Raw genomic sequence first — 19,998 nt, 5'->3', positions numbered from 1 at the left:
CCTTGCTTCCTATTTCATTTAAAAAAAAAAAAAAAAAAAAGGAAGCCCATCAGAAAAGAACTTCCAGTCTTCAACCTACATCTCTTCCCATCCACCAGCATCTGCACCCACATACAATGCTTTCCCATCTGTTACTACACCAACAATCCACGCTCCTATCTAAAGCCAAACCCTCACCATTTACAAGAGAGATCCCATTCTCTCTTGCTTCCCTCAGTCATTCTCCTCCCTCTCTCCTACAGTATCCGTTTCTCTACTGTACATTCACACCAGTATAAAAACCTTCTATGCTTTCTTCCATCTTCTTGACCTTACTGTCTCCAACCAAGTACTACTCCTCCCATTGATCTGCTCTCCTCTGTAGCAAAATACCTCAAAAGAGCTGTCTCTATCTACTATCTCCAATTCCTCTGTCATTTTTTTCTTAAACCAACTACAAACAAGCTTTTACGACCCTCACTTCACCAAAACTTGTCAAGATCACCAATTACCTCTATGTTTCTAAATCTAATGGTAGAGTCTCAGTCTTTGTCTACTTGTCCCATCAGCAACAGCTAACACAACTGATCATTTTGTCCTCTCTGATACACTTTCTTTACTTGGCTTGTATGACACTATACTCTTGGTTTTCCTCCTACCTCACAGGCTGCTCCTTTCCAGTCTCCTCTTCTGGATTTTCAGTTTCTTCCTGAATTCTGAACTTTGGAGTGCCCCAGAGCTCAGTGTCTGAGTCTTTTTTTTTTTTTGCCCTCAATACTTGCACTCTGAGTGAGCTTATCTCCAGCCATGGCTTTAAAAATACTATCTGTCGTATCTCACTGAATCTAAGAAATCACCAAAGGTAAAATTCTTCATTATTTAATATCTAATGAGAAAGAAAAAGGCTGCCAATTAAGCTGACATATCATTCATTGCAAGATTCATCCCAATTTTGTAAATATTAAAATGGGAAAAATGTGTGTTTTAGAACTGTAAACTTCAGGCAGAGTGCCTGGGACATTAGGTGCTCAGAAAGTATTTGCTGAATATGAGCATAAGTGTGGGGAAGTTAGACAATCACTAGAAGCTGTGCCCTCAGTCTTTGCTTTATCCAGCTTATGTAGATCCTGTGCTAGTCCACAGATGCTCCAAAATATTACTCCTGGAGAGCAGATGTGGCTTAAGTGATTGAGTGCCTACTTCCCACATGGGAAGTCCCAGGTTCAATCCCTGGTACCTCCTAAAAACAAAAGTAAACAACAAGCAAACAAGTATAACAACCAACTCAGGGGCGCTGTTGTGGCTCAGTGGTTGAGCGCTGGCTTCCCACATACACGAGGTCCCAGGTTCAATCCCTAGACCCCGGTACCTCAAAAAAAAAAAAAAAGTTACTCTTTGTCCCTTTTATTAGGGATGGACAACTGCAAGCAACAAAGCAGCAAAATAAGAATATAAAGATTGACTTGAAAGTAACTTAGTAAATCCCTGCTCCCACCTTGGGAAAGAACCTTACCCTCTTTAAACTTCAGTTTCCCAGTCTGAAAATTAGACTAGTAACTCAAAGGATTATTGAAACTATTAAGTGAAGTGCCTGCAGGATGACCAACCATGCCAGTTTACTGGAGGGTTTCCACGATGTGAGACTTTCCTGGGCAAAGTGGTACAAGTTAGTCACCCTAAATGCCTGGTACAGAGTTTAGGACACAGTAAGTGCTAACAAATCCTAGCAGTTTCCTTTGCATCAACTCCCCCACCCCAATTTATCAGCTGTCTTTTCTGGCCTCATCACAGATCTGAGTACATGCTTTGCATATCACATTTGCTGTGACCCTAGCTCCTGTCTCCAGGCTCATGTTTTCAAACCAAACACTCAGAATGGAGTGCAGTACAGCTCAGGGAGCTGCAGGTACTGACTTGATAACCTTGGGGAGGGAGGTGGTATCCAGCTGGTAAATGGACAGGTCGAAGAGGGTGGTAAAGTCCCGCGGGTTCTCATCGCCCTCCTGGAGACACACTCGAAGGCGCTCTGATAGGGTGGCTGTGTCGGGCAGCATCATGTAGTCAGAAATCTGAAAGCCACAAGAGGGTTCCTTTCAGCAGAGCAGGAAGAAGAACTTATTCTGTAATGTCTCCACTTTCTCAGGTCTAGATCTGTAATATTTATACTCCCTTGCCAAGAGATTTCACTGTTCAAGATCACAGACAACTAAGCTTTAAATAATCAACTTTATGTGAAAAGAGAAACAAAATGAACTTGGTAATCCCCAAAGCTGGCTAAATACATGTCTCCAGTTACTCCATGCCTATCTTCACACAGCTAAATGTAGCAAGAAGAAAATACATAACCTCGCAGACTAGTCTCCCTTTAATTTTATGATTGCTGATCTTGAGAAGGCTTAGCAAACTTACTGCACTTCCCTAGTCCATTCATTTTCCCACTCTTCTAGGCAATAAGTTCTTTTTCTCATTTCAAACATCCAAAACCATTTGTACTTCTTCAATTTTAAATAAGCTTATTTTCCATTACAGAGAGAAAACAGAAGCAATCATGAGAGAAAGTCCACAAGCTCTCACAACATCTACCCACCACCACCATCTGGGCCATACACTCTGCCTTCTCTCCTGTTATATGTATGAACCTTGTGGGCCCCAGCAAAGGCAACCCTTCCACTTGTACACTAGATGCGAGCCAAGCCAAGCCTTCTCACCTAGACAAGGATATTCCTCCAGTATGAGTAGAGCCCTTAATGATGACACATGGTAAGTGTTGGGAATAGTAAGAGACCAGAGAAACCTAACTGTGTATCAACAGGAGACTGGTTGAAATATACTGCATTCAAACAGTGGAAAATACAGCCTCGAAACAAAACAAGAAAGTTCTTGATGTACAAATATGGAAAAATCTCCAAGACATACTGGTAAGTTAAAAAGGTGTGGGACAGTTTATATAACCAGTGCATATAAGTACCTTTCGTGTAAAAGAAGAGGGAAGGAGAGTACACACACACATATTTGCATATATATGTATAAAATATTTGGAAGAACATATAAGAAACCATTAATGTTGTCGCTGAGGAGGGGAACAAAGTGGCTGGGGTAAAGATAAGAAGAATTTTCACTGTGTGTACTTTCGAATGCTGAATTATGTTTTTACATTAAGGATTTAAAATATATATTAAATTCTAATTTAAATAAATTGATGCTCCTAATTGACCCTTTGAATGGCATTTAGCCTTTTCTTTTGAGAAGGTCAACTCAGGTAATATTTTAAAACTTGGTCCTCGGAAGTCACCTGCAACATACTGTTCTACATTCTCTAGTTCCAGCACCTGGTGAGTCATGCTTGAGCATTACAAAGATAATAAGAAGTCAAGACAAACAGGCTCACTTATATCTGTATCCTCAATCCTCAAACTCTTTTTCAGACAGGAAACACAGGAGAATACACAAATATCCTTTCCAACAGTATTTGGCTGTTTTTCTCTAATATGACAGGGTTGCAGGTGAGAGCAAGTAACAAAGACATTGCACCAGGATACACACCTAGAAGAGAGCACCGAAATCAGTAATGGGCTCAGCAAGTCCAAGGTCCTGAGGGTGCCTCTCTTACCTCTCTGCACAGAGACCTTCTACAAAATCCTAGTTCAGAAGACTATCAAAGCCTTAGAAGTCCAGCTAAAAACATAACAGAGTTCCTGGCACCACTGGTTTTCTTCATTTTCTGGTAGATTTTGAAGTTTAATCTTGTTATAGAAACTCCTTAAGCACTCTATTGAGTTGCCATTTAATTTTACCAAATAATGTTTGAAACTGAACTGTTAGCTGGTTTGGGGGGTTTGTTTTGTTTTTGTTTTTTAAGGAGGTACCAGGGATTGAACATGAGACCTCATATATGGGAAACAGGCACTCAATCACTTGAGCTACATCGACTCCCTGGTGGGTTGGTTTTGAAAACCATTCCGATGTAACAAGATTTGATCTGAAATCATATTTAGGAAGTTCAGATTTTCTTCCTTTGCATTATTATTGGATCTGGCATTCTATGTTCCAGAACCTTAAAATACAAGGTACATTTTTTGTAAGGTTTCAAGGCTGGAAGATAGGTGAAAATGCACAGTTTTAGAGAAAGGCCTTAAAAACACTACTTTATTGTCTTCCATTGCTGATGCATTCCCCCTGAACTAGTCCAGGGCTGTATGTGGTGGGCAGTAAACAGAAAAGTAGAAAAGGCTCCAGAATCAGCCTGACATGTTAATGATGGCTTGGCCACATATTAATCTAAGCAGGGACCCTGAAGAATTTATTTCTATTTTCTCAACTATAAAGCAGGAATGACAGAAACCTAGCAGGAGCAAAGTGGTACCCAGAACAGGGACAGCTGCAGCATCTTTTAGCGCTGCTTTCCTTGACATACAACACTCTAGTTAGGATAGGCAGTTGCCAAAAATGCTCTCTAATCAGGGTTGGGTTCTAAGAGATCTGAAAAGCAAATTTTATTCTTGGGGCTTAAATCACTTTTCATGAGGAATTTAAGCAAAATATCCACATGCTTAAAGTTTCTCTATAAGGCAAAATTTGTAGATAGGGACTCCCCTGTCTACAGGAGATACTGCACCACCATCTCTGATTGCCTTGTCTTTCCAAAAAGTCATTTTCCTAACACTACCAAGTTTAAGCAACAGAGAAGCAAATGGAGAATAAGCAGACTTCGAATCAGGAAATTTGGGCGTGGTACTGGCTCTGCACTTAGTTGCAATTTAAGTACATCGCAATTTTGCAGAATCTCTGTTTCTTCCACCATAAGATAGGGGAAAAGACCACCTACCTCACAGGGCTGTTCTGAAGATTAAGATGATTTATGTGGAAGCATATGATTTACAATGGCTGGTATACAAGTACAAATGTTTAAAAAATTCTTATAGATAAATCACTTTTTATACTTTTCAGGTCAGTAAGTAAATTCACATTTATTAATTTAGGTCTCACAATCACCCTGTGAGGCAAAGAGCACAAGTATTAGTGTCCTGAAGATGGGGGGAAAGGACACAAAAGTAAAAAAATAGCCTCATTTGGTCAAAGAGCTAGTGGCAGAGTCAGACCAAGTATTCAGGCTATTTGGTTCCTATTCCAGAGCCTGTTTTTCCACTCTTGTATGATAAATTATCATAATACCTTTAGAATTTTTATTTTTCAGGGCAACAAAATTATAATTTAAAACTTAAAATTCTGATGATCTTTGTTTCATCTTGAAAAAATGATCTTTAAAGCTGGAGGTAACTATTTGTATAGCGAAGGGATAAAATGGGGACATGGGGATACCTTTGGGTGGGGCTTTGTGGGCTTGAGGGGGGCTAGGGAGCAGAGGATGGGTAATATGGCCCAAGAAATTGGGGGGAGGGTGGGGGAACATATGAACATAGGAGATTGTCAGGTATGGGGTTTAGAATATATGGCTGAGAAAAATTTTTCAAAAATATAATAAGGAAGGCTACCTGTTTAAGATGCTTAAAGGGGAGAATCTGACACAGAACAGGCTTCTAGGGAGTATGTGAGTGCTCATCTTGTCATAGTGGGTTATATAATTGGATGGAGACCCATACAATGAGAGTGAAGGTATACCCACATCCTGGGGAGGACTGATGTTCTCAAATAAAGGGAATTTTATCTCTTGAGAGAAATGGTGGCTCCCAATGCATTAGGGCAGCCGAGCATGTCAAGCCCTCAACTTTCTTCCAAGTATCTCTGAACATGGCCCTTCAAGCAATGAAGAGTGATTGTCACTGTGGGCCCTGAGGGGAGGGGGAAAGAGGTATTGAATAGGTGGAATCAGTATAACTGTGGGCAATGGAAGTGTTCCACAAGATTATTCAAGGATGGATATAGGACATGTTAAATTATACCAAAAATGTATAGGGGCCTATAGGCTAAAATGTAAATCATAATGTAAAACGTAATTAAAAATTTAGAAAATTGTATAGTCTAAAATATAAACCATAATGTAAACCCAAGTGTAACCTTGTTTGAAAGCTATTTTCTCAATATCTGTACATCAGTTGCAGTAAATATAGCATGAACATGTAAAAAGATTATTGCTGGGGAAGGGACAAAGTGTCTGATGTTGAATATGTGGGAGTACCGTATATTGTATATATGAATTACTGTGGTCTAAAACTTTTGTGAAGACAAGCTTAATAATTAGAAAAAAAAGAAAAAGAAAGTATGTAGACACTGAGGAAGAGATGGAAGAAGTTGCCTTGCCAGTGTGCATACAGGGAAACACTTATTGCAGTGATGGAAGGCAAAACATCAAAAACAAAGTTTTTTCATTTTTTAATTTTTGATACCCCAATTTATTTTTACTTTAATTTTTCTAAATTAGTATGTATTCTATATCTAACCTTTAAACCCACTACTGTATTCCATTTTACTATTAATGGAACCTGGCAATATATTGGGCTTCACTTTCAGGAAGGTTTTGGGCCACAGAGGGGTTCGATGGTGGCAGGGGAGGAATACTGGTGTGGGGGTTATTGGTGGGGGGGCGCATGATTGGGAGGGAGGTCTCCAGGGTATATGTGCAGGGTGCATAAAAATGTTTGGATATTTTCATAGTGGTTACAGTTGGGTACAACGGCTGGGGGAGTGCTGAGTTCCTGGCTGGGGGAGCTCTGTTGCATTCCCTAATGGAACAGCAACACTCCCCCAAGTACAATAAGGAAGGATGGTCCAACAATGAGCCCTTGATGCTAATGACTATGCTTATGAACCTGTGTGCCTGAAATAAGAACTAGGCCTAGAACTGCAGGGCGCCTAAGAATTACCTCCTGGGAGTCTCCATGTTGCTCAAATGTGGCCAGTCTTGAAGCCAAACTCAGCATGTAAATGCATTGCCTTTCCCCTAGCATGGGACATGACTCCCGGGAATGAGCCTCCCTGGCACTGAGGGATTACTACCAAGTACCAGCTGATGATGTGGCTGGAGAACAACCTTGAATAAAAGGGTCAACTCAGACCAGCAGAATATCTCAGCCTACATCTAATATCAGGAGTTAAAAGTGCTTTTTGACCTTGAATAAAAGGGGGAAATGGAAAGGACAAATGAGTTTATATGGCTATGAGTCTCCAAAAAAGAGCCAGGAGGTCATCAGAGGGGTTGCCCTTACGCACACCTGAACAGAGTCCCAGAGACAGATAAAGTAGATACAACCCCAGTTATTGGTTCTTGTGAGGGCTACAGAGACCCACAGGTTCTATGGTCATGGGACAGATGGAGTTCAGTGCCATCAAGCTGGCCCTACTTTGGAGTTTGTGTTCCTGAGCGTGATGAGTTGGACTTAGATGTGATCTTTGTTCACTTTTACCAAACCTGTGGTTGGTGTTGGGATTTAGTGCATACTCAGGGGACCTGAATCTCTGGACTGTCCATGTGATAGCCAGGCCCTTAGCCTCAAAAGACTTGCAACTCCTATCCTCTGGTTTACTGGACTTACCCCAGACAGCTAACAGGGAAGCAAAGAAGGTCAACCACCACACCAGGGAGCCAAGAGTGCCTACAACTGCAAACAGGAGAACTGCATCCATCACTGAAGTGGAATCTAAGCACCCTCTTGATACAGAGGTGGAGTGGACATAGCCATCCCAGGGTCCACAGAATGAAGGAGTGGAGTATGGATTGGAGAGGACTTGCTGATGCTCTTTTCTGGAATTGTTGTCATTCGTGATGGAAGTAAATGTGGCGCTGAGGTGGAGAAAGTGGTCATGAAGGCTGCCAGGGGTGGGGAGTGGGTAGAAGAGATGTGATGTGGGGGCATTTTCAGGACTTGGAGTTGTCCTGGGTGGTACTGCGGGGACAGTTACTGGACATTGTGTGTCCTCCCATGGCCCACTGGCTGGACTAGGGGAGAGTGTAAACTTAAATGTGGACCATTGACCATGTGGTGCAGCAGTGCTCAGAGATGTGTTCACTGAGTGCAGTAAGTGTCCCATGATGTTGGAGGAAGTTGTTATTGTGGGAGGAGTAGGGTGAGGGGGTGGGGGAGTATACAGGGACCTCATATTTTTTTAATGTAACATTAAAAAATAAAGACAAAAAAAAGGAAAAAAAATAAAGTCTTCAAAGAAAGAAGAAAGAAGTGTTTCTCTATAAATACCAATTTTGGAAGTTTGGGCGAGGAATCATATTTTAAGTTCCAACTATTTATATAATTTGTTTCATATTTTATATTTTACAATAAGGACTTCATCTCCCCAAAAAACATCACTTTAATCCATCTGTCTCACAGATAAAAGAAATCATATAAATTTCTATACTGTCAGAAGAGAAGCTGAGCAGCTGGATTCATTTTCATCTAAAAGTTCTTTAATAACATATAATCTCCTACCTCAGGGTCCTCAGCATCAATTTGGTTTAAATGGATATCTCCTGTAGTGAGCCACTGGAAAACAACATCCTGGATTTAAAACAAACAAAAAACAAAAGTTAGACACTTGGTTATTTGAGAAAACAGAGGGTCAACACTATAGAATTAAATCAATCCAGAAAAAATGATAAAGGGAGAAAGACTAGACAGTTATATGGAAAAGCGTAGCAAGCTGTCTCTTGGTGAAAGCATATGAAAGTATAAAGGTTTTCTTTACCCTAAAGCCACTATTACTATTAGCCATTTATAATTTATCTTAGGGTACTCTTATTTTCTTTTTTAAAATTTTTTAAATTTAATTGCCTTTTTTTAAAAAGATACATAGATCACAAAAAATATTACATTAAAAAAATAAAAGAGGTTCCCATACACCCCATACCCCACCCCACTCCTCTCACATCAACAACCTCTTTCATCATTGTGGCAGTCATTGCATTTGGTGAATACATTTAGGAGCACAGCTACAATGCGTGGATTATAGTTTACATTGTAGTTTACACTCCCTCTGCGCCCGCCGCCCCAGTTCATTCGGTGGGTTATGGCAGGATATATAATGTCCAGCATCTGTCCCTATAATATCACTTAGGACAACTCCAAGTCCCAAAAACACCCCCACATCACATCTCATCTTCCCTCTCCCTGCCCTCAGCAATTACTGTTGCCACTGTCTCCACATCAATGATACAGTTTCTTCAATTCAATTGCTAGAGTAACAACAGTTCTATAGTAGACTAACAGTAAGTCCACTCTACTCCATATTTTATTCCTCCATCCTGTGGACCCTGGGATGGTGATGTCCACTCCACCTCTAAATCGAGAGGGGGCTTAGATCGCACATGGTTGATGGATGCAATTCTCCTGCTTGCAGTTATAAGCACTCTTGGTTCCCTGGCGTGATGGTTGACCATCTTCACCTCCCTGTTAGCTGACCTGGGTAAGTCCAATGAACCAGAGCATAGGAGTTGCAATTCTGCTGAGGTTTAGGACCCAGCTGGCATATGGCCAGTCCAGATACTCAAGTCTCCTGAGTATACACCAACCCCAGCACCAAAAACAGGTTCAGTAAAAGTGAGAGAAGAGGCATGTGTAGAAAGGTCACATCTGAGTCCAACTCCATCACACTCAGGAACACAAATTACAAAGTAGGGCCCACTGAAAAGGCACTGAACTCCAAAGCCATCTGCCATGACCATAGAACCTGTGTGTCTCTGTAGTCCTCAGGAGCACCAGTACCTGGGGTTGTATCTAATTTGGCTATCTCTTGGATCCTAGTGAGACATGCCTAAGAGCGTCTGATGACCCCTCTGATAACCTCCCATCTCTTTTTTGAAGTCTCTTAGCCATATAAACTCATTTGTCTTCACTATTATCCCCCTTTTACTCTAGGTCTTTTTCTAGTTGCATCACCAGCTGGTGATTGGTAGTAATCCCTTGGTGCCAGGGAGGCTCATTCCTGGGAGTCATGTTCCATGCTGGGGGGAAGGTAATGCATTTACATGCTGAGTTTGGTTTACAGAGTGGCCACATTTGAGCAGCATGGAGGTTCTCAGGAGGTAACTCTTGGGCATAATGCGACTCTAGGCCTAGTTGAAATTTCAGGCACACAGGCTCATAAGCATAGTCATCAATATCAAGGGCCCATCATTGGACCATCCTTCACTGGTCTTTGCCCTTGCACTTGGAGGATTGTTGCTGTTCCACTGGGGAATGTGACAGAGCTCCCCTGTCTAGGAACTCAGCACTTCAGTTGTTGTTTGTAAGTATAACTACTATGAAAATACCCAACGAATATTGGAACATTTTTATATACCCTACATACATGCCCTGCAGAACTCTCTCCCAACCATGTGTCCCCCATTAATAACACCCTATACCAGTGTTCCTCCCCTGCCATATTTGAACTTCTCTATGGTCCAAAACTTCTTAAAAAATGGAGCCTAATATATTGCCAAATTCAATTAGTAGGAAAATGAAATAGTAATAATACATTTAAAAATTAGAAATAGAATACATACTAATTTAGAAAAAGTAAAAAATAAATCGGGGTATTAAAAAATGAAAAATATCATAAAACTTTGTTTTTGACGTTTTGCCTTTCATCACTGTAACAGGATACTCTAATCTCTTAACCACAAAACATTATTCAGACTTGTTTACAATCCTGAAGCAATACCTGTTTAAGTGTTGATGACAGCCAAAACTTAAAACTTTTAAAAAATAGAGTATATCTACTTTCTAGAATATGTCTATAGGCATTGGAACTTCATATGGATTCCACAGAAACAAGATCTTAACAAATCTCTCAATACAACAATTAAAGTTTACAAAGCTGAAGAAATTAATTTCATTAATGAAAAGGCTCAGTGGACATTTCTTCCTTTGGCAAGTGACTCACTAGAATCACAACATCATAGAGCTCTGGCACATACTGGAAAGACATTTGCTTCCTACTTTATCATCTTTCACACCACATATTCCCTTTGCACTATTCTGACAGAGCAATTGCAGTGCCTTCATCTCATTCCCCATGTCAGTCAGTTGCCACCCTAAGCCCACCTAAATATCACTTATGCATACCCCTCTTTTCCATCCACACCTTTACTACCTTCATTCAGATTCTCATGCCTTCTTGCTTGGCTGAGCCTACCAGCCTCCTAATCAGCTGTAGGCTGCTTCCTTCATCTGACTTTCCACATAGCTTGGAGAGGAGATACTTTCTAAAACACAGATCTGATGATGCCCATTGCCCATGCCTGCTGAAAATGCTACAAAGGCTCCCCATGGCTTTCAGCATAAAGTTCAAGTTCCTTTGCTTTGCACAAGAGCCCTTATTGAGCTCGTTCTTCACTACCTCTCCAAGGTCAGCTCCTACCCCAACTTGGTATGCTTAGAAACACTCGACACATCCTTCTGAGTTTACTTATCTGTTTCTTGTGTGCACTCTCTCTCAATATATTGCTATAACATTTTTCAAAGCAGGGAGTGTGTCTAATTCAACTTCGTATTCTTAGTGCTTGGCATATAATGGGCTCTGAATAGCTGGTTTTGAATAAATAAATTAACTTACCAGTATTTTTTAAATGATAAATGTATCAATGACATTAAAATCATATCTACACATTAGACATTAATATGAAAGAAAAAAGCTTACCATGATTTTGCTGTTTTCTTCCTTATCCAAATACTGGTCACTGAACATGTGACATGAGCCAAGCACTGCCAGCTTCCCACCTTGGTTCTATCAATGACAATCAAAGCACTGTCAGATACTCAGATCCCAAAATGTGGCACATACATCCTAGTCCTCAAACACTTATAATTGGAATCATGTTAGCATATACTGTTCAAGTGCCAATTCACATTCAAGGTTTTAGCAGCCTAGAAACAACAACTACACTCCAATCAGCCTCCCATTTTAGACACTTCGATATTCTTCTGACTTTTATGAAAAGTAATGCAGATTGTGTTCTACAGCATTTCCCATTGTAGCTATCTTACAGATAAAGACCATATCTTAAAGGAAAAAGAAAAAATAAACCCAAAAACAATCTTTCCAGAGTTAAGACTTATAAAATTAAATGAAAAGGTCATAAAGTCATAAAGACATTTATGAATACCAAAAACAGTGTTAAACTAAGATCCAAACATGAAGCTATGCTATGAGCATGAAAACTTCACAAAGGAAGTAACTGGCTAATAAGGAAACTTCTTACTATTATTACTAATTTTAAACAAAAAGTATTTTTCATAAAAGTATGAAAAAATAACTAAGGAGTGTTGGTCAGGAGTCTGTGAAGTAAGTTCTTTTATATATTGCTGCTCAAGTGTCAATATTTGCAGCAAAGTCGTCTGAAATAAACTAGAAATTCTATACACAACTTTATAGTTTTAATCACAAAAATAAAAAATAAATCCAATGTTCAATCACAGAAAAATGATTAAAAAAATACAGAACCACCTTCAGTTAAATATTAAAAAGGTTCGCAGTTACATGGGAAAATGCTTTTATCACAACATTAAGTTAAAAAATAAAAAAGGATACCATACATTGTACAGCTATCTTAGTTTAACGTTTGTGAAGAAAACAAATAAAAATGAGATACAAGCAAAAGTGGGAGAAAATCATTAAAATGTCAGTTTAGGTTGCCTTAGATAACATGAGGGAAGCTTTTTTTCCTTTTTCACCTCTTATTTTCCCAAGTTTTCTATGATGATCATGTACTTTTGCAATGAAAATAGTACAATGTTAAAAATATAAAATGATAGCAGCTTTTCTAGTTATATCACATTCAGGGAACAAGCATAGTTATAATGGCACTAGAAAAAGAATTACATCCAAGCCAGACTTGTCAAAAGATGCAAATACACCAATTCCATAAATTAAAACAAAAAAGACAGACTTCAAAAGGATCACAATAAATCCACGACAAGTGCAATGAAGGCAGTGGCACTGGGCAAGGGGGCAAAACCCCCAAGTACTAGCCAGGGCTGCTCAGAGTTTCTAGAAGGATAGAGAGTGGTCCCCTCTCTCTGCTAGCACTGATAAATCTCATGAACTTAAGAGGGACAGGCAACAATCTCCCTCAAAGATTGTGTTTATAAGACTGGACTAAAAGCCTATCAGGAGGAGAAAATGAGTTTTAAATAGCTAATAAATGGGCAGATGATAATCTTATGAGTTCTAGGAGTGTCACCATACTTAGCACAGAATTCTATATGCCCCAACAGTCTACTGATTGAGTAGAAAAAAACCTCTGTGCACAGCTAAGAAATCAGATAATTATAGTTCCAGCATTAAACTAATGTCCCTTAAAGTCATGTCTCATTACTTCTGTCCCTATAAACTGATAGGAACAATTTATTTCCACATCTTGAATTATTTAATAATCTTTTATCCTAACTTTAACAAAATATTTCCAGCTGTCTTGGGAGAGGCTAATTACCATAATAATTGTATATGAATTGCATTTAACTATCATCTTTCAAACACTGCACAGACATTTATGTACTTCCTTATAAAATGAGGGCAGGGAGCTCATGGAGGGCATGCAGAAGGGTTTCCAGCTGCTGGTTGACCCTAGTGCCTTTGGGCCTGGCACCTTTGCACTCGTGCTGTGCACAGCCTCCCAGAGCCTGCTGCATGCACAGGCTGACGAGGTCAGGCTAGATCATCCAAGCTTAAAACAAAATATATTGACCCAGTGGTATTAAAACATTGTCATGCAGCAAATGCCACTTGTATACTGGAGGTAGGAAAGCAAAGAGCTGACAAGTCAACTCTAAGCACTTATCTAGAAGACTAAATTTGATAGAACTGTTTTGCACATAGTAGAATCTTAGGCAGATCTCTCCCTCACGTAACTGAGGTTTCTAGGCATTTGGAATATCAGATAAAGACCAATCAACCGTTTAAGATGCATATTTGGTAACCTTAAATACAGAGAACACTGATTCGGGATCCCAGCCAGAAACTAGTTCTAGTTGTACCACAGAACAATTACAGGACCTCGTGGGGAAACTGAAAGATGCTTTGAAAAGCTTGGAAAGATTAACTCAATTGTGACTTGGGAAAGCAAACTATTTGTCCAGGTGTTGAAAACCAGAGATGCCTTTCCTGAATCCGAGCCATCATATGTCTCTGTGGGCTGCATACCCTCTTTTGCCAGAGGAACACTTTTCTTCTCAAATGTATGCCTCACATGAATTTTGATACTTTATTCTTCTGCTCTTGTGAAAGAGATGCAAGGGAAATTCTGTCTAAGCATGTGAATTACCTTACACCTTCACCACCAGCTATCCTGTTTTTATCTTTTTCAGGTCTTACAGAGGAAGTAGATGGTATGGCACTCTGACTAAATAAGATAGTGTTCTCACACACAAAAAGAGATGAAAAAAAAAAAAAAAAAAGAGGGCAGAGCTTTTAAAGAGGGAAAGAAAATACCCAGGTTCACAAAGAAAAAGAGAACTGTGAAGAACTAGAAACATTTAGGTCTCTGAGGGAAAACTGGGATGTCAGCTAGGGAATTCTAAGTCTTGGGGGACAGATGAGAGTAAATTCAGCAAAACATGAATTAAAAGGCAGTGGAAAAGAAGGGTCATAATGAGAGAGGCATGTATTCTGGGACAAACTGTTCCTGTGGGTCTCCGGCATGAGAACTTGGACAAATGGTCTTCAGGTAAGGTCTTTCTGTGATAAACTAAAATAATAGCAACATGATTCTGTGTACTTTGGTATAGTTTAACGCAACTTTTCCCTGAATGGATGGATTCCCTTTATACTGAGAGTGAGAACGTGTGGTCCTAGTCAAGATGAAAAGTTATTTTAAGAATTACGAAACAGGTAGTCTTGTGCCGTAGTGGGAAAGCTTCAGAATAACAAGACCTAAGTTCAAGCCCTGACTCCATCAATTACTGGACAAGTCAGTTTCCCCATTTTTAAAATGTGGATAATAGAAATAATACTTCACAGAATTTTCATGAAGACCAATGAGAATATAAATAATATTATTCTAGAAATGGTAAAGTAGTTTTTACTATTTCAGTAACACCCCTGAGCTAAGAAAGGCTGTACCTTAGAGTGATAGAAAGCCAGAATGGGTCTGTTAAGTGGGAAGCAGACAGAGCCTGTGGACAGAACAGCCACTGCTGGTTTCATGACACTCAATGTGGCACCAAAAGGATAGACAAAGGTGAGAGCCCTGTAAGAAATTAAAAACACATATGCAATTAAAAAAAATGAATTAAAAAAATTCTGAAGATAATCTAAGTGTTTCTTGAACAATTCACCAAACACAAAATTTCCTCTAAGCTTCAATTTTTAACCCCGAAACTGGGATAACTCTAGCTACAAGTATCAAAGTATTTAAAGAAATATGGATGTAAATTAACAGGAAAGTATAAATAACTGTAATTGGAAGAACTAAACTAGCCCCTTTGGGGTATAGAGGGTGAGATAGGGGCCTCATCTAAGAACTGAATCAGAACTATACAAAAGACATTTCAGGATACCAGCTTCTTATTCTGAGTTAGTCCCGAGGCCACAACTGGGAAAGAAAAGAAAAAAGTGAGGTAGGGTGGGGAGGAAGTAAAAGAACTCTAATTGCACCATGTAATAATATCTTAGAGGTAAATATTTTCCTCCTCCTTATAGATCTGGCTGATGTTCTCTTAGAATTAATGTCTATGATTAGAAGGATGTATTGTCAGGTAAATGATTACATGAATTACATGAATAAATAAGTATATTTACCCACATTGGTGAGGCCACTTCCTTGAAGACCTGACTTGGAATCCCTCACTTACTCTCCACTGTCCTAACAAAAACCTAGAGAATCCATATTGACTCAACCTGACTTAGAACAGTTACTCCTGGGGGCATGTGAGCAGTCTTGAGATAAGTCCAAAGCATGTGGGAGGGGCTAGGGTTTTACTGAAAAAAAAATGGAGCTCTGCAAAGATAGAGGTTTGAAGGAAGTACACAGAGATATAAGGACTAGAAAATAATGTTAGAAACTGAGGGGCATTCATCAGGAATGTCCTATAAAGATTTCAATTTCCCTCTTCCCTAAGTTCTCAGGAAAATTCTTTTTAACATAAGTTTAAAATTACTTCCCTCTAATGTCAGTTTTCCCAGTACTTCAGTAAAGTTTCATTTATCCCTATGACTTCTGTCATCACACCATGAGAGAGAGGTAGTGCCTGTCCCACAATCTCCATTCTCCCCCTTTCCATCTCTCTCAATGCAGTTCCCAGTAAGGGGAAGTGCAGCCCATGAGTTTCAGGCCAGGAGCTGAAGGAAATCAAGAGCTGCCCATAGAAGAATGGACACTTCAGTTATACAATAAAAACTTCTCAGTTATTACTTACACTCATCTATTTCTTTTATTATTACTAAGAAATCAACCAGACTGACATTTTGATAAAACTTTAGGCATAAGACTTAAAACATTTGCCCCAAAACAAAAACAGGTCTTTTCCAAACCACACTTGAATGAATAAGATTCATTGGGTGACAAATTTGGAAAACAGCATTCCTGGAAGAAGGAATAAAATATATAAAGCCCCAAAGTGAGAAAAACCTGAGCAGATTTAAAGAATTTAAAGAAAGTCAGGGGAAGCAGACGTGGCTCAACTGATAGAGCGTCTGCCTACCATATGGAGCATCCAGGGTTCAATACCCAGGGCCTCCTGACCCATGTGGTAAGCTGGCCCACACGCAGTGCTGATGCACACAAGGAGTACCCTGTCATGCAGGGGCACCCCCGTTTAGGGGGACCTCACGTGCAAGGAGTGCACCATGCATGAAAAAAAAGTGCAGCCCGCTCAGGAGTGGCACCATATACACAGAGAGCTGACGCAGCAAGATGACACAACCAAAAAAGAGACGAAGTTTCCCAGTTCTGCAAGGATAATGCAAGCAGACGGAGAAGAACACACAGAGAAATGATACAGAGAGCAGACAATGGTGGGGAGGGTGGGGGGAGAGAAATAAATAATTCTTTGAAAAATAATAAAATAAAATAAAGCCTGTGTGGCAACAGCAATGTGGGGAAAGAAAAAGGAAATACTACAAAGTTAAAAGGGAACTTGAGATTCCAAAAGGCTAATAGGTTTCAAAGTGCAATGGAGAACCAGTTAACCATCTAAAGCTCTAAGGACAACTACTTACTAGGAGGATGAACTGTTTCCTGCATGATCCAGGAAAGAAATAACTAGAAGTTTGCCCTTCACTACAGTTAACTACAAAGTAAAGTAACAATACAACAAAAGGTAGGAATCTATACCTTATAGCTTACAAAGCACTTCCATAATTATCACCTCACTAAGTATCACTCCAAAAAAATTTTGTAAGTGTAATATTGTCCCCAATACATGGATATGGAAAGAAAAGCTAACAGTTATTTTGCCCTAGGTGACCCTGCAAGTAAGAGATGGAGTCAAGAAGTGGACCCAAAACTTCTAATTCCAATCTGCAGCCCTTTCACCTACACCAACTAGATGTGCTGACACACTGTGACTACATGTTGTTATATAGAAGTTTTGATTTTTAGGTGGTGAAAACTATTTATTTTTCTCCTTTATGACATTTTTATACTAAAAATGGTCTTCTTTACTGTAAGATTATAAAATACTTGCCTATATTTCATTACTGTATGGTTTCATTTTTAACATTTATATCATTAATTTATATGTATTTTTGGGTGTGGTATGAAAAAGGAAATGTGTTTTTATTATCCAAAATTATCGCATTCATTCCACAAAGATTTGATATGCTACTACTTTTGCTATACACTAACTCCCATCAATTTATGTTTTGGATCTGATTCTAGACTTTTATTTTTTTACTGTTTTTGTGTGAATATCACATTATTTTAATTATTAGAGCTTTATACTATGCTTTAACTATGCAAAAGTGTGGAAAAAAATTTCCACAGGGAAAAAAATCCCACAAAATATTTAAGATAACGTGTTGCAAAGTAGGAAAAGAAAAATACTTGCAAAACATATACGAGCCTTATAATTAAATAAGAAGACAAGCTATTAATAGAAAAATGGGCAAAGCAGAGAACAGAAAAGTTAAAGAAGAAATAAAATTGACCAACAGACTTTAAAGGTTGCCCCATCCACTAATAATCAAAGAAATGCAAATTAAAGAGCTAGCATTTTCACTAGAATATTCCACACTGACAAGAAGAAAAAGGGATGTGTTCACAGAACTGTAAGTGGTAAAACCTGTCTGGAGGGTGATTTTGCAACATATCACATTTGGCAGCACATCAACTGAATGATCCTTGACCCCAAAATTCCAATGCTAAGAATCTATCCTATGAAAATACTGGACAAGGGCACAAAAATTGTACCTAGAAAAATGTTCACTGGTGCTTTGTTATTTATAATAGCAAACACAATATTATTTAAAATAACAATATGGAGCAAAAGTTCAGAGTATAAGTGCTAGAGGAGATTACCTAGGTTTGAATCTAAGTCTGACTTATTAGTGGTGTGAGCTTGGACAAGTAACCTCTCTGTATCCTATTTACAAATTTCATTCTGTAAACCAGAATGAAAACTCTTTTCATTATGAAAAAGAAAACTCTTCAAAATGACAAATAGGTCCTCTTTAGGGAGCCTTAGAAAGCACACTCACTGTGCATTGTTTCCATTGCTCTCTTCATCAATGATTCCAGGCACAGCCTTCCCCGCAGCTCGGCTAATTTCCCTTGAAGAAAAAAGTGAAAATCTGATAAACAAGAAATTCTGGAAATTTCACACTGCATTCATTAATAGTAAGTATAAACAGATGCATGCAAGGACTTGTCTTCATGATACAAGTTTTAGAAATGAAATAAGGGTACAGTTACACATCCACGCCTCCCTTGGGAAGTTCACAAAAGTTAGTATTAAAATATTAGGATTGGGGGAAGCGTCTATGGCTCAATGAGATGCGCTCCCATCTACCATATGGGAGGCCCTTGGTTCGCATCCCGGGGCCTCCTTGTGAAGGCAGGCTTGCCGGTGCTCTGTGGAGAGTTGACTCAGCAAAGGTGAGGCAACAAAAGAAGGGAGACAAGCAGAAGACAAAAGAGCCTGCAGCAAATAGACAGAGAGAGCAGACAGCAAGCAAGCCACAAGGGGGGAGGGGAATATAAATACACAGAAGAACATACAGTGAAATGGACACAGCAAGCATGCAAAATGTTGCAAGGGGAGGGGATCAAAAAAAAAATTGGGATTGGTTCTCTGCTCCTCCCAGTTTGACAGCCGCATGCTTTCTTACAGTGTCAGCCACATCCTCAAGACATGATGGTGGGAAGTGGACTTGGCCCAAAGGATAGGGTGAGTGCTTACCACATGGGAGGTCTGCGGTTCAAATTCTGAGCCTCCTTGACCCGTGTGGAGCTGGCCCATGGGCAGTGCTGATGCGTGCAAGGAGTGCCCTGCCATGCAGGGGTGTCTCCCGCGTAGGGGAGCCCCACGTGCAGGGAGTGCGCCCCATAAGGAGAGCCGCCCAGCGCCAAAGAAAGTGCAGCCTGCCCAAGAATGGCGCCGCACACATGGAGAGCTGACACAGCAAGATGACGCAACAAAGAGAAACAGGAGAAGCAGAGTTGGCCCAGAGGTTAGGGCGTCTGTCTACCACATGGGAGGTCCATGGTTCAAACCCCGGGCCTCCTTGACCCACGTGGAGCTGGCCCATGCGCAGTGCTGATGCGCGCAAGGAGTGCCGTGCCACACAGGGGTGTCCCCATGTAGGGGAGCCCCACGCGCAAGGAATGTGCCCCGTAAGGAGAGCCGCCCAGTGCCAAAGAAAGTGCAGCCTGCCTAAGAATAGCGCCGCCCACATGGATAAATGACACAACAAGATGACGCAGTAAAAAGAAACAAAGATTCCCATGCCGCTGACAACAACAGAAGCGGACAAAGACAACACAGCAAATAGACACAGAGAACAGACAACTGGGGTGGCAGGGAAGGGGAGAGAAATAAATAAATAAATCTTAAAAAAAAAAAAAAAGGAAACACAGATTCCCGGTTCCACTGATAAGGATAGAAGCGGTCACAGAAGAGTGCAGCGAAGGGACACAGAGAACAGACAACG

General features: G+C 39.9%; 1 protein-coding gene and 1 pseudogene across 2 annotated transcripts in view; one reads left to right on the top strand and one right to left on the bottom strand.

The window, feature by feature from the left end:
* IFT52 (intraflagellar transport 52) overlaps positions 1-19,998 on the bottom strand; it is a 65,112-nt gene that overhangs the window by 29,739 nt on the left and 15,375 nt on the right. For both annotated transcript variants that reach the window (XM_004474631.4, XM_071211723.1), the window contains exons 6-10: positions 18,547-18,618; positions 14,971-15,097; positions 11,551-11,637; positions 8,361-8,429; positions 1,894-2,048 (exon numbers count right to left, since the gene is read on the bottom strand). In XM_004474631.4, coding sequence (XP_004474688.1) covers positions 1,894-2,048; positions 8,361-8,429; positions 11,551-11,637; positions 14,971-15,097; positions 18,547-18,618 — 510 coding nt within the window. The remainder of the gene's footprint in view (positions 1-1,893; positions 2,049-8,360; positions 8,430-11,550; positions 11,638-14,970; positions 15,098-18,546; positions 18,619-19,998) is intronic.
* Positions 12,046-13,962, top strand: LOC139437566 (COMM domain-containing protein 3 pseudogene; annotated as a pseudogene).

The sequence above is a fragment of the Dasypus novemcinctus genome, chromosome 24 (assembly GCF_030445035.2).
Source record: "Dasypus novemcinctus isolate mDasNov1 chromosome 24, mDasNov1.1.hap2, whole genome shotgun sequence".
Classification (NCBI taxonomy): domain Eukaryota; kingdom Metazoa; phylum Chordata; class Mammalia; order Cingulata; family Dasypodidae; genus Dasypus; species Dasypus novemcinctus.
This window is presented reverse-complemented; position numbering and strand designations above follow the sequence as displayed.